This window comes from Neopelma chrysocephalum, unplaced genomic scaffold, assembly GCF_003984885.1.
Source record: "Neopelma chrysocephalum unplaced genomic scaffold, ASM398488v2 Primary Assembly neopelma1_76, whole genome shotgun sequence".
NCBI classification, from domain to species: Eukaryota; Metazoa; Chordata; class Aves; order Passeriformes; family Pipridae; genus Neopelma; species Neopelma chrysocephalum.
In genome coordinates, this window is record NW_020897737.1 from 2,036,549 (window position 1) to 2,051,960 (window position 15,412).

A 15,412-nucleotide genomic window follows, 5' to 3' on the forward strand; every position below is an offset into this window, starting at 1 on the left:
AATGATTTGATCTACTTATTTTGACTGTTCAATGCTGTCTTCCTATTTCCTTTCTATTAAATTAGATATGTGTGACTTCTCACAAATGCTACTACCTAATCTCTGACAAGACTACGTGCTGGCAGAGAGCTTGAAAGTATTGTCAGAGTGCATGATGCTTTTGGTTTCATTAGAGGGAAAGAAAACCCGATTTCAATAACCACATGTTAATTTTCAGATTGAAAGTGAACCTTCCTTTGCAGGAAAGGATAATAATGGCTCTGGTTTTGTAACAGAAATAATAATAGGACATGAATATAAAATCAGTGAAACTTAGGCAATACCGACAAAAGGCACTGCATAGTTGCTCAGTCCTTCGTTTTGCTGCCATTAGAGGGGGTGGCAAAACATTCTAATAAGAGAGTAATGGGGCAGAAACCATTTTAACTATGTCTTTAGAAGCTCCTATTAATAGTGTCTGTGAACTCCTAATTGCAATATATGGTGACCAAGTTGGTGGCAGTAGTAGGCATTGGTGGATACTGACCCTCCCTCATCAGTCCTGCTAGTCCTTCAGCTTTTGTCCTTGTTTTATTATCCATCAGTGGAAAAACAGAGCTATTCAACCTTGCTGTCCAAAGTGACAGTTTAGTGCAAAAACTACTGACTCTTCCTGGCCTTTAACATTAAGACCCTTCCAGTTTCCTGAGGAGCACTCCAAAGGGCAAGACTGGAAGTTTCTGCGTAGCATATGCGTGGGAAGTGCTGTGCCACAAGGCTAGGCTGGGCCGTACTGCAAATCTGACCCTAAAATTGGACAGCATGTCTGAAGGGCAGCCCATTGCACTGCAACCATGACTATATGTGTTTTTCTTGATAGTTTTGGAAGTTTTTCATGCTAGCAAACACACGGCAGTGTAGCCTTGTGCTTAAATCTCCCCTCCAAGAACGTCTGTATGTTTCCAACTTTCCTTCCTTTTTTTTTTTTTGTTCTGAAATTAGTAGTTACTTGGAATAAAAATAGATACCAATACAGGATAAGATCACTTAGGAAAACAAAGGAGTTACGATGTAATTTTTAAGGTCTGCCTGAGCTCAAAATTTTCAAGATTTTTTGGTCTCCTTTTTCATCATGAGTCTTTAAGGTTCTGACTATCTAATGCAGACTGTCTTTGTGGTAAATTTTAAATAGGGTGGCAGCAGAAGTTCTCAAGGTCTGCAAGGGTTTGCAAGTGAGATGTCTTTTTGTTTGCGTACTTGCCCTATTTTTAAAACGTTGTTCCTAAACGTGCTGTTGTGTCACCACTTACCATGTTTGCTGCGGTGGAGCTTAAGCAACTTATTTTAAGAAAAGAAGTAATTGTTACTTTTGTTCACTAACTTTACTCCAAATAGGTGAAGTGGTGAGTCATGTATTTTGATTTTCAACAGAAATTAGGGAAGGGAGAGGAAGCGTATGTGGAAAAATAGTGATTTGCTATTTGCTGGCATTGTCAAAGCATATTTTTTTGGCAGCTCAATTGAATTATTTCTTCTTATTTGTAGTGCATTCTTGTGCTTTATATGGCTACAAGTATATAAAAAGTATAAATGCAAAAACGGGCTATATAAATATGTATTTCAACATGATGAACAGCAATTTCTGTTACCCAGTAGTATATAACTGACAGTGTCTCAGCAATGTATAGAGAAGAATGATGCAACATGAAAGACAAATATGTAGCTGGAATTTTGTTGCAGAAGACAAAATGGGCTTTGATACTGTGATATTAGGTTCGCTGGGTAGATGCTTGACAAAATGGAGTTTGATGCTCTGATACTATGTTCACAAGCTGCATTCTTGAGGTATTTAATTATTTCTTTTAGGCTAGTAGAATTTTTTTTATTATCCTTTCATTTATATACTTATTTTAAATGGCTGTAGCTCCTTATGAAGTCAGGCACTCTACTCACCAGCAAGATGGACCATCATCAGGGAATTATGGAGCCAAATCTTCACTCACCTGTTCAACTCCTAAACGGGTAATGAATTGCATGTTTTTCCTTAGTAGTACTACTAATAAAACAATAGAGAAATTTTTAAAAAATAACAAAACCAGAAGAATTCTCACTTTGAAAATGGAAAGTGTTCTCTATGGTGTTTTTAGAGTAGAGACTGAAGTATGCTTTTTTAGTATATGAGGAAAAAAAGAGCTGATGGGATGAAGAAATTAAAATAATCAATTAAATTGCTAAAATTAAGTCATAATAAAACACTTTCATTTAAGATACATGAGGTTTCACAGAGGTTCCTGCTTGATTTAGAATACTGTCTGTAACACTTGCACAGAATTATGGCCTAACATTGTTCATATTTTGGTTTTTCACCGCAGTTGTTAAATTGCATCTCAAACAGAATAGATTAATTTCTGGGCATTTGTTTGCTTTTGTGAGATTGGTCTTATGTTTTCCTGCTGGTTGCAAAAGCAGATCTTTCTGTGTTTCAGTGTGCCTGCTGTGCATTTATTATGCAAGCGGGTAGTTTGCCCTAAGGAAGGGCAAAGCTCTCCTAAACTAGAACTTTTCCTAAATAAGTGAGAGTCAGAGGCTCTGCTTTTTCCTCAGTGCTTAGCACTTCACACTCACAATAAAATGTCATCCAAGCCTCCGGAAAAGATCTACAGGTAGTGTCATATAATTTATGCTAACTTGAGTTGAAATTGGGTGTATTTGTTTAGCACTTTGAAATGAAAATTAATTTACAGCTTTATGGTGATTCTTGTTTCGGGGATCTTTTGATGTGTTTCAGAACTGGTGTTTTGTATTTGATTCTTAGGAAGTAGATTTGTCAGAGAAAGGGTTTCAGAGCTGATTGACGCCTGGTTATTGCTCGTTCTTGCCCTTACTCTTAAAGAGTATTATCATCCAGGCTTAAATATAGAATACTAGCCTCAGTTTTAACAAATAAGTAGCGGGATGGTAATTAGTGTGGCCATTTCTGCTTCTTGTCTTCTAAAAATAAAAAATAGAAGAGTGTGAATTCTTGAGGTTCCCAATGCCCTTCTGGTCCCCTGCCTGTGGCCGATGCCAGTGTCCCTCCCTTCAGTCTCTTTCAGTGGAGCGGGAGCAGCAGGATAGCAGCACCCACTACTCAGATGACCCTTGGAGGATAACGGAGGAGCAGCGGGATTACTACATTAACCAGTTCAGGTCCCTGCAGCCCGACCTGAATGCCTTTATTTCAGGTAATTTTTACCAAACACAGTGCATGTCAGGTAGGGACACCAGGCTGGGAGGTGAGAAGTGTTAAGTAAATAAATTCTTTTTTCTCTCTAGCAGTGGGTTTATAAGAGTTGGTTGTGTTTCCTTTTTGAAGGCAGACTACTCAAAGAGCAAACCATTACTGTGACCATTACACTTTTTTCCCTAAATATCATGATTTTAGAGAAATAATTACATCTAAAGGAGAAGTGTTAGTGATTTGGTAAAAATTAAAATGAGCTTTCTGTATTTGATGCACTGTATTTTTGGATCACACTTGCAGTGCATATTGAGTTGAAGCACCCCTGAGGGTTGTGCTTGCTTTCCCAGCAAGTGTTGTGTCTATGTGATGACAGTGAAGCATGCAGTTAACTGTCCTCTGTGTTCAAGCCTGAGGTTTATGGCTCTGAGGGGCTGAGATTTTGACCTTTAGGTAATTAAAAAACAATCCTGGAGAGCACATGCATAGCAGAAGTATTGTTAAGAGCATACTGAGATTGCATTTCTATCTTGAATAGAAGGATCAGGCTGCTGGTGAGAGGTCACTGCTGAGTACAGACAATTGGTCTGGCAAGGCAGATGTCACAGGTTTTAACTTGTGGAAGTTTTAATGAGCCACGCTGTATCACTAGGGTTCAGGAGGCCCTCATGTATCACTGAGGTTCAGGAGGCTTGGATCTAGCCTCAGTTAAGTCTACTTCATGCAGTTTGCTTCAAAGAACAAATGGTTTTTCAATGTTGGTTCTTCCCCTGATGATTGTCCAAGGGGAAGAGGACTATAGTCCTGCAAGTCTGTACTTTGTTTCCTTATGTTTTGTAAGCCTGTGTCCAGGAAGGGCTTTCAGGATACCCCTAACAGCCTGTGCATATGGGATGGTGAATAAGTAAGTGGCTTTGTTAACTAGAAGTATGAGAAGGGCTGCTATGGCAGGGTGAGTGAGGATGCCTGCAGTAGGACAGGAGCTGTGTGCTATCTGAATGTTCTGGGGTTTATTTTTTTTTTCTTTCTTTCTTTTTTTTTCCCCCATAAAATTTGAGCCACGGCAGGGAAGAGTCATGGTTGAAACAGCATCTTGGGAGAACAGTGCAGATGCTACAGCACTGTACTGCAATACACGTGACTTCTGGGTGAAGCAGGGCTGTTTGTATCTATTAGTTCATCACTGGTGACATACTAATTATGCTGGTTAGAATTACTAGTACTAAAGCAGATTTTCCTTTATTTATTTTTCCCATATGGAGGGAATGGAGAAATGAGGTCAACAGCTCTGTCTGGCTTTCTCTGTCATTTGTTCAGAAGGAGACAAATGGTCCAACAGCTGTATTAGCATTTGGTTGATCTGAGTGTCTCTCGGATGTAAATTAACATTCTGCTTCTGGTGCAGCAGACCTGGTAAAAGGTAAAAATTTGGTGAATTAATTTATAGTGGCTGATAAGGTGTGCTTTCTTAACAGGTTCCGTAGCAAAGAATTTCTTCACAAAATCAAAGCTACCCATCCCAGAACTTTCTCACATCTGGTAAGGACTGTAATAGTGTTGGGGATGTATATCCTGTTTTTTTAAAAGTTCTTGTTAAATTTTAAAAGTGCCTTCAATTATAATTATTTCTCTTATCTCCAGAATCACTTTGAGGCCCAAGCAGCAGGGTGCTCATTGATCTTCCTGACACACTTGTTTTCTAGAGAGATGTTGGCGTACTCAGCAGGACTGGGAAGGTTTGAACAGCGACATAACTGAGAGCTGTTCTTAAGTATATTGTAAGCAGTGTCATTATCTCAAAGAACTGACATTTTTCATGAAATGACACGGAGGAGAAGCACCTCTGGAATGTTTTAGATGTGTTGATGGCTTTATGTTTCTGTCTCCGTTTTGTCAGAGGAGGCCTAATTAAACAACTACATAATTCATCAGTGCTTTTCTAATGAACCAGTACACTTACTTTTAATGAGCTTATTGAGAAACAATTGTGGATGGAACTGTACATGATAAAATTTGACAAGGATTCTATTATATTTTCATAAACAACATGGTGCTTTGTAATTCAGTGTCATCCTTGCATCTCTGATAGGAAGAACAAACAGTTTTAAACATGGATCAGAAATGCTGATAGAGGTTTTATTTTTTTATATGATTTTTTGAAGAGAGATGAGAAGAAAAGCTTGCAAGAGCCTAAACATCTGTCAGGGTCAAAGGATATGTCTGGAATCTTTTCAAAGCGGATTGTCAGTTGTGAAAATAAAAAAACAATTGAAGAAACATAGTGTTGGGGGAAGTGAATATTGGAATTTGAAATTACTTAAAAAGTATGGATTAACCCAATATGTTAACAAAACACATTTTATTTTTATTGCTGATGCAACTTGTTTTCTGTGCAGAATTTCAAGAAAAGTATTCCTTTCTAGTAGATAAGTATATTTTGTGACAATGTGATTTATAGGTTGTCTTGCTGGGTTAAACACATGGTATGTCTCAGTCTTTGTCACTGTAAGCTAAACAGCTTGAAAAGTGCTTGTTACTTTCAAAGAGCAAGAAGTTATGTAATTTTAGACCATAGGCTCAAGATAAAATATGACTCAATTCTTACAGAGTTAATTTATAAAATTGAGTTCTTGAATTTCTGAAGTCCAGCTTTAGTGTTTGTGAAGTGTTCTAGAATTAGAGAGAACTGCTTTAGCGCGAAGCTAACAATAATATTTAAACTTGTCATGAGCATTAATTTAGCCCTTTTCTTAAGACTAGCCAGTGATGCTAAGTAACCATTGCTGAAATCCATATTGAACTTTTTCTGCTTGAACTGGTTTAAGATACTGCATGAATTGGCCAAAAGTGCTTCCAACCATTGAAATGTTGATTTCACTCTTGGAAGAATGTGCACTTGCAGCTCAGAAGGCCAGCCATATCCTGGGCTACATCAGAAGGGAAGGGATTTCGCACCTCTGCTCTGCTCTGGTGAGACCCCACCTGGAGTACTACATCCAGCTCTGGGGTCCCCAACACAAGAAAGACATGGATCTGTTGGAAGGAAGTCCAGAGGAGGGCCACTAACTTGATCACAGGGCTCGAACATCTCTCCTATGAGGAGAGTCTGAGAGAGTTGGGGCTGTTCAGCCTGAAGAAGAGAAGGCTTCAGAGAGATCTTCTAGCAGCCCTCCAGTATCTAAACATAGTCCACAAGAGGGTTGGAGAGGGACTTTTCACAAGGCTATGTAGTGATAGGACAAGGGGGATTGGCTGTAAGCTAAAGGAGGGCAGGTTTAGATTAGACGTTAGGAAGAAATTCTTTGCTATGAGCGTAGTGAGGCACTGGAACAGGTTGCCTAGAGAAGTTGTGGATTCCCCATCCTTGAAGCATTCAAGACTAGGCTGAATGGGCTCTGAGTAACCTGGTCTAGTGGAAGGTGTCCCTGCCCATGGCAGAGGGGTGGAGCTAGATGATCTTTAAAGTCCCTTCCAACTCTAATCACTCTCTAATTCTCTAAGTATAGGTTATGTATTTCATGTTCTACTATATACATACCATCATATTGAATGGTATGATGTGTAAAAAAAATTTACTTTGCTGAAAAAGAAAGAAGTGGCAATTCAGTATTAGAAAATTAGCTGGCTTCATCTTCCCTGAGACCAATGTGCAAGTCAGGGTCAAGTGCAAATGACAGAGATGCTTGTCTTGTGTTAAAATATCCCTTCTCAGAGTTGCATTTTTGTCTCCCTTGTGATGGCACACGTACGTTTCCCTGAGGTAACAGCTTGGAAAACGTGTGGCTGTTGTATCCACAGGGAGCTGAGTGATGTGGATTGTGATGGGGCGCTGACACTCCCAGAATTTTGTGCTGCTTTCCACCTTGTAGTTGCAAGGAAGAATGGTTACCAGCTGCCTGAGACACTGCCGGAGACGCTGCTGCCCGAGTACCTCCAAGCAGGTAATGTTCCTGCGGCAGGTCGTGTCCCTGTAGCCATCTCCGAAATCCAGTGTCTGTGTAAGACAGGTTCACTTTCCTTCCTGGAGTGGGCTTCTATGCTGTGTAATGGTTCTCTGGCTGCTTTTTAAAGCATGCTGTTGTTAATTGCTGAAGAAGTGTAATATATCAAAGCACAAAAGTAGGGATGCAAAGTAGCAGTTTCCTGCCTGTCTATGTCTTGCCTCTTTGCTCCAGTGTGCTTCAGGTGTCATTACAGCTGAAGTGGCAGATGATTACCTTTAGCAAAGATAATCCAGCAATGGCTTTTAACTGAAAGAGGGCAGGTTTATATCAGATTTTAGGAAGAAATTCTTTACTGTGAGGGCAGTGAGTCACTGTAACGGGTTACCCAGAGAAGCTGTGGATCCTCCCCACACAGGAAATGTTCAAGCCCACGTTGGATGGGGTTTTGAGCAACCTGGTATAGTGGGAGGAGTCCCTGCCCATGGCATGGATTTGGAACTAGATGATCTTTAAGGTCCCTTCCAATCCAAAACATTGTATGAATCTATGATACAGCTTTTAATTCTTTTGATAATTTTTCCTTTAAGTATCTATCTCTTGAAGATTTGTTGAAAATGATACTGGACTACTTTAGAACCTAATATGCTAATGTATTTGTTAGATGCAGTTACTGGTTGTATCAAAGGTTGAATTTCTTTGTAATTCATTTCATGTTATCCACAGATTCTTCCATAAATACTTTACATTAATGATGGGAATTACAACAGTTTGTGTAGCACAAGGGTGAATTAATCCAAAATATAACATACCTCATAACAATGTGGAGTGAAAGACCTGCCCTTTCATTTGTTCTCTTCAGTTATGTCTCTTTTAATTATAAATTAACATTGAAATATATACTGTTCCATCTAAAAAACGTGCGTGCCTCTCTAGGGCAAGGAGAATTAATCACAGATGATAATTACAGTACTAAGGGATAATATTTAAGACCTAATAAAATCTCCATTAAATTTGATGACACTGAATATATTAAAAGGCAGGAAAAGAATAAATCAAGCTGCACTTAGGAAAATTAAATGTTGACCCTGTATCAGATTTGTGAAGTAATTTCTGATGGAGTCATGTTCCCTGTAATCCACTATCTTCATATCCAAAGCAATAAGCTCCTGGAAAACCTGCACTTCCAAGTCTTCATCACTTTTAGTCTCTCTAATTACATTCCCTTGTCATAATTACAACTACCTTTTCCCTCCAGGACCACAACTTTGTTCACTATTGGCTTGTAAGCTCAATCATGCAGGTTCTTCTCGGTGGGTCTTCACATTAAGCCTTTCTGGGTAAAACTGCAATGGAAATAACTATCTCTAGTAGTAGGGAATCATTGTGTCAGTGGGAGGAATAGAATGGTAAGCTTAGTTCCTTGGGAGTCCTCTTTTCTTCTGTTTGTCCCTTGCAGCACTTAGACCTACCATTTTCTTAGATGATTATTGTTTCTTAGTGTTGCATGAAACCAAGCATTTCAAGCTGATCTACGTGGAAGAAGTGAAAGGACTAATTGTTTCTTGTGGATGCTTTAAACACCTTAGCTAATATACTAAGTCTGGTTAACTCGAAGGTCTGAAAATATCTTGTGTTTATTCTGCTACCTAGTCAGGATTCAGAAATCTGTCTTCTGAAAATTTTGCATTAATCAAAAGTAGACTGTCTCAACATACTGTATCACTGTGAATCACAAGAAAGCGTAGAGCCCTGGCTGTGTTGCTTCCGAAATAAAAGCATTGAGAAGTAAGCAAGTGCCTCATACAATTACCTAAAATGTCAAAAGAAATTTTCAAGAGAAACCTTATGTTTTCATGTTTTTCTAATTTGATTTCTGCGAAATTTGTCATTTTTTTCAATTTTATTTTTTTTTTGGCTTGTTAGGAACCCAGTGAAGATTGCTGGAAACTGTTCTTCATTAGGTTGTTGTATTAGTTTCAGAGCATCTGATAAGAGTGTTGTTAAAGCTTCAAATAAAACGATTTGGAGTGAAAGAGCATTTAAGAATGCATTAATCTTGCTAGTTTTATAACTTGTACTATAGACTACAAGCACAAGTCCAAATGCTATCCTGGCACAGCTCCATTAACAATTTGACCCACCACCTTGCTTTCAGAAAGTTTTTATTAAAATTAATTTGCAGCATCTGGAAAGCTATTTGCCCTGTATGTAAACCATGGTATTGTAAATTAGGATTGATTTCCAAGAGCTTAATTTATTGAGATAAAATAGATGCTAGCCAGAAAAATAGAAATGTGGTTATTCTGCCTTTTGATATATTGATCTTTAAAAAAAGGTGTTTTCCATCTGTTAAGACAGATGTGTCTCAGAGGGACTAATCCCAGAGTGATACCAGGAGAAGGACCTGAGTTTGTGGGATAGAAGGTAGCTTGTTGTGAATATTCCTTTGAGAAGTTAGAGTTGATTTTTTTTTTCCCCTTTTTTTTTTTCCCCTGCTCTCAATGTTATTTGGCTAAAGATGTTATATACTACAGCATCCACTGTGTTTAGTGTCCTGGTTTTTGGTTGCCCTTCGATTCTAGTGTAGATTCTACTATACTTTTCAGTCTTGAAAACGTCAAAATTGGAGCTGAAGGTTTTATAAGTACTCTTAACATTCCAAGGAGAGCAAGGTATCAGCTGTAAGATCAGCTAAGTTGATACTGGATTGGAAGGAGGAAAAGTTGCACATAAGCAGTGTTTGGCACTTCATGTTTACTAAAAATAATTTCTTCCAAATCTCACAATTATTTCTACAACAGAAATGAGACGTTATCTCTTTCATGACACTGACTAATTTAAAATGCAAGATAGATCGATTTTCTTCATGGTGTTTGTCATTCCATGTCTTACAGATCAGGTCTGATATGTAGAAATGAAGGGCAAAATTATGCTAAAACAGGTTTTTAAGAAGTGTGTATTAACCAAAGACTTGGCATGTCTCTGTGGTTTTTTTTGTTTTGTTTTGTTTGTTTTGTTTTGTTTCTGGTTTTTGTTTTGGTTGTTTTTCCTTTCTTTTTCTTTCCCCTGCAGCTTCTTTGAAGCCCATGCGTGACTGTGCCCTGTTTGATTCTTATTCTGAGCCATTGCCAGGCAGTCAGCAGACCCGGGACTTCAGTCGGACAGAGGTGAGAAGGCCTAAGCAGGTATTTACCTTGCAGAATGGAGGGGAATACACCGGCTTCACAGTGACTGTGCTCTGTGTAGCAGCAGAACTGCAAGTCTCTGAGAGGACTTTAGGAGTCTCCAGGCCTCCTGTTAAGCCATCTTAAACCTCTCTCTCAGCCATTTTTTCTGTGTGTGAGAAGGGCTTACAGGCTTTTAAAAGATACTCCCACATAAGAGTTCACAGCAATCACCGAGGGACTTGGGCAATGTTGGAGTCTGCAGACTAGACCTTACCTGCTCGTGTGCTGCAGGGCTGTGTTTGGCCCCCCAGTGTTGGGAGCCAGTGGTGGGGGGCCGAGCCTGTGCTGCAGGAGGGGCAGTGTGGCACACAGGCAGTACTCATGTGTCCTGAACAATTCTCCTGAGTCTGAATTGATTGAAAATGTGAGGCTTCTGGCGCAGAGCTAGAATCATAAAATCATTTAGTTTGGAAAAAGATTTCCAAGGTCATCAACTGTTAATCCAGCACTACTTCCTTTCAGGTAGTTGTAGAGAGCAATAAGGTCTCCCCTGACCTTCCTTTTCTCCAGGCTAAACAACCACAAGTCCCTTAGCCGCTCCTCATAAGACTTGTGCTCCAGACCCTCCACCAGCTCCACTGTCTTTCTTTGGACATGCTCCAGTGTCCTTTCTTGCAGTGAAGGGCTCAGAGCTGAATACAGTAAGTTCAGTTGGATGGAGCAAGGGGTTTGGAATGGATCTGCAGAGGTCCCTTGCAACCCCAACCGTTCTATGATTCCGTGAAGACTGATGCAAGAAAAACTAAATTAAGCAGAAGAGTTTAACACTGAGGTTAAGACATGAAACTTTGAAGACCCTGTGAAGCTGAATAAATCATGGCCACCAAGTGGTGCCTGAATATTGCAACTCTGAATATATATGCTCTGAGATTTAAGGGTTTAGTTTTTAAGGTAGTTAATCAAATGGTAGACTGACTGCAGGAACCAGCCCTTCTGGCACTGCTTCCAAGTTTAAAAGTAATGGGATGTCATGGCAGCTCAGCAAGGCTGTTCTCCAGTTATTTTCTCCCAATGCCTTGCTCCAGGGAGTTCCTGGATCAGAACCCAACTGCTTCCTCATCAAGTCCATCTAGGTAGTGGTATCACCAAACATGATCCTAAGCTTCAGTTGAGTACAGTGTTCACTTTGGGCAACGCTGCAGCCAACATTTTGAGCATCCAGTGTAGAACTGTTAAAATATATGCAGTATCCCTGGGAGGAGTTGGTCATCTTAGAGCAGCTTGGCCAAAGCACAGCAATCACACTGGGTTTTGAAAGCAGTGCTGCTGGTCTGGTAGTGCAGGCTGCTGGTATGTTGGCAGTTTAGGCAGATGCTTTGCCAGAAGAGCCTAGTCCCTTGCTTATGACCTTATAGGTGGCTTGCAACCTAATGTATAAAAGAAGATATAGGTATAATATAGAATTAAATTATATCTAAAATATAAACAAATATATAATTATGTATCTTTTATACGTGTAATTAAAAAGCTTCAGTTTATGTTGTCCGAGATTAATGGACTTTAAAATCTCTTCTCAAAACTGATTTGAGAATCACTTTGATTTGATTTCTTTTTTCTGTTCAACTTATGTTTTTATGTTCAGAATTAATACACTGAATGAGTATCATTTGGAAGGTCAGTAATTCATCTCCCATTCATCTCCCTCTATGGGAAGTGCAGTAATTCACTGTTGCAATATAATTTTTATCTTGGCTAGTTGAGGTATTATAGTTTAGAGACTTGATCACTACATTAAAAATATTATCAATGCAATCTGTTATGCATTATCTCCATGACTTTGTCTCTTTCCACTTATTACCCACTCATTAATTTAATTTCAGAAGGCCATTTTTACTGTGACTGCTGAACTACAGTACTGCAATAAAATGGAAACAGTTCTTGAATGCATCCGTAAAGAAAATAATGGCAGGAGACATGTAACCTGGATGCTAGGCTTTGTTGAACTACAAAACACAGCAAGACTGCTGATATTATGCTTGAGAAGGACAAGGGTGACTGATTTTTGTTTACCAAGGAAGTTTTGTCTTCCCATTTTTTTTTCTCAAGTTTTTATCTACCCCTCTCTTTTGATTCTTTTTTGCAAGCTTTCTCACTGTCAAAACCTTAAAGATAAAACATGAGATTTCACACTATATGCACAAAATGACTGGCTGGGGTTGCTCTGAACTCTCTCAGAAAGTTCACTGAAATTTGTGAAAGTCATTCCATTGATTAAAACATCCACTGACTTAGGTCTTTAGTCTCATGCTCTTCACTTGAGAGTGTCAGGGCTAGCTATCAATGTGAAATCTTTTGCTCATACATTTTCAGAGTCTTCGAGCCTCATTTTTGCTGTGTTACTATCTCAGAAGTATTAGGGTATCCCATTCCTCAGCAACTTTATAAAACAGATCTAACAGACTTTTACTCTGGGAGTTTTCCTTTTTGAACTACTGTCTTAAGATTTTTGTGGTCTTTTAAAAATGCCTACAATATCTAGGTTTCTCAATTCATTTGTTTAGGGCCACTTTATTTTAGGTCATTTTTAGGTCATACCTCTTCCATGCTTCCTGGGGAAAATCCAGCATCACTTAATATTTAGAGAAGGTTAGGGTTTCTGACATTTCTTTATTTTTTTTTTGGTTGCAGAATGTATCCTCGTTCTTATAGATAGTGGAGATAGAATTTGTTCCTGTTTCCTTCTTGTAGGCTACACAGTTGCTGAAGTAACAGAAAGTTAAGGAATAAGACTGAGAAGAAGTTCTCTGTTTTCCTATCAGAGGCCTGAATGGGCATCTAACATACTAATGAAATTTTTTTTTCCCATCTCAATGACTGCATGCTGAAAGAAAAGAGTGGTTCAAGGATCAGCCACATCAGCCAGAAGCCTTTAAAGCATAACTACCAGGCTCTGCAGTATGGCTGGAGTTTGGGGTAGAGAGATTTTTCTCATGGAGACTGACTCTTGTGAAGGACCTGGAGAAGGTTTCATCAACCCTAAACACAGGTGTTACACATGGCTCTGTTGGGAGAAGTCTCTCCTTACATATAGTCCTTACCTCCTTGTGATTTACTGTTGAACTGCTTCTCTAACTAATTTCAGGTGTGGAACTGCTGTACCTTGAAAAGCAGATTTATATTGTCTTTCTGTAGGTCCTTCATGCTTCTTTACCTTACAAAGCAAATAGTGGTGCAAGGGCAAATGTCACCAGGATTTGTGTTGATTAGTATTCTTAAATATTTGACTGTGGAAAGGTGTGAACTATACTAATCATAAATAAACAAATCTTTTTTCTTTAAGAAGTCATCAGCTGAAGAGATACCTGATAACTCTGCCCTGTTACAAGATGGAAAGAAAGATGACAAACAAGGTATTCAAATTAATAACTATTTTTTTTTCCATTAGGGATTAAATTCTGTGTTTTTAGTAAGCCCCTAAGTTTACTGACAGAAGCAATGGTATGTTTAATTTCTAAGCTGGTTATGTGTTGCTATAGGTTTAAAGAGACAACTCACTGACAGCAGCTGAGTTAAAGACAAATAAATGGAGGGATTTACTTCAAAATTAGTTATATGTGAATTAAATGAAATGCACCTTCTAAAATATGTCTAGTTCTAAGGCAGTTAGTGTTGCACTTCTTATTTAAACAAAATTCTAGTTGTTATCAGGAATTTTGTAAGAGTAAAGATTACATTGGGTCCAGTTTTGCATTTCCCTTTTTGCAGGAAACAGCAACACTTCAAAATTAGCTTTTATTCCTATTTGAAAAAAACCAAATCCTATATTTTCTTGCAAAACAAAAATTTTAGTCAAACTGGAGTGAAAAAACTTCATTCATTCATTTCACTTGAAATCTGTCAGCAGAAAGCCATGAGAGCTTGAAATGGTCTTTTTCCACGCAGTAGCTCCTATGGCTTCCAGAATTGGCAAAGGATCATTACACAGTCATTCATTCCCTTTTATATTCCCTTTTCCCAACCTTTCAGGTTCTTACTTGCTGTCTTTCAATTGTGGAAACAAAACAGTTGTGGGTATTTTGTTGCCTGATTCTCAGAGCTGCAGATTATGTATTAATTAAAATAAAAAATATCTTGACCTCCCAGGTGTCTACACATTAAGGTTGCATCAGAGGTGTGAGACCAGGTAGTCCACATTCGTGAATCACCAAGTTTGACAGATTCCCAGTGTCCCTGTTTCAAAGAAAGGTTATCAAGGTTGATGTGTGTTTGTAAAACATTTTGACAAGTCATCATATTCCAAGAAATTAGTGTTTTGTTGACGAGGTTTGTTTTGTTGTAAAATGCATAATGAACCATAGGAGGACTTGAACCTTCAAGGTTATGGCTTTGAAATGTCTAGGGAAGCTTTACTTTCTACTAAGAGATTTTTTTTCCCCCCCTGTTTAGATGAAAAACTTGTGCTTTGATTTTTGTAGCTGACATGTTAAGTCACATGGGAACCTGTTTTGAGACATGCAGTCCTTCAGGACTGAAAATTTGCTGTATTTATGACACAGATTCCTACCTTTTCAGCCGAAGAACAAATGCTTTTATTCTACCATTTATTGCTATTCTGACAAATATGAGAGCAGATCACTCTCCTGACTGATGGGATCCCCCTGGAAGTCAAGAGTCTGTAGTTTAGGACTGTAGAAGCAAATTTTCCTGCATTTTCAAAAGTTTATAAGTAAATTAGCTTTACTTTATCAGGTTATAATGTAGTTAAATGTGGAAGATCATGTAAATTGAACTGAGTCACGAGAACCAGACTTTTCTCACATGTTTTGTTTGATAAAGGCGGATCACAGAAACCCAGAGTGGGTAAGGTTGGAAGGGACCACAGTGGGTCATCCAGTCCAACCTCCCTGCCCAAGGAGGCTAATCCCAGTGCTCAGGGTCATCATAAAACATGAGAGATTTCCTTCCAAGTGGTCATTTAACACTGTTTACAGTACAGTAAATGTATTACGGTACATTTAATTACACTATGGAGCATTAAAAACTTCTTTAAAAAGTCACTAGAAAGGATGCATAGGGTTCAGTGGAATGAGAATAAGCACTCA

At 38.7% G+C, this 15,412-nt stretch overlaps 1 protein-coding gene across 4 annotated transcripts in view; it reads left to right on the forward strand.

Annotated features, from left to right (window-relative positions):
- REPS2 (RALBP1 associated Eps domain containing 2) overlaps nt 1–15,412 on the forward strand; it is a 124,475-nt gene that overhangs the window by 68,134 nt on the left and 40,929 nt on the right. For 3 of the 4 annotated variants that reach the window (XM_027688886.1, XM_027688888.1, XM_027688885.1), the window contains exons 5-10: nt 1,904–2,001; nt 3,065–3,203; nt 4,675–4,738; nt 6,998–7,140; nt 10,216–10,310; nt 13,651–13,720. In XM_027688886.1, coding sequence (XP_027544687.1) covers nt 1,904–2,001; nt 3,065–3,203; nt 4,675–4,738; nt 6,998–7,140; nt 10,216–10,310; nt 13,651–13,720 — 609 coding nt within the window. The remainder of the gene's footprint in view (nt 1–1,903; nt 2,002–3,064; nt 3,204–4,674; nt 4,739–6,997; nt 7,141–10,215; nt 10,311–13,650; nt 13,721–15,412) is intronic. The other variant, XM_027688887.1, reaches the window with a different exon arrangement.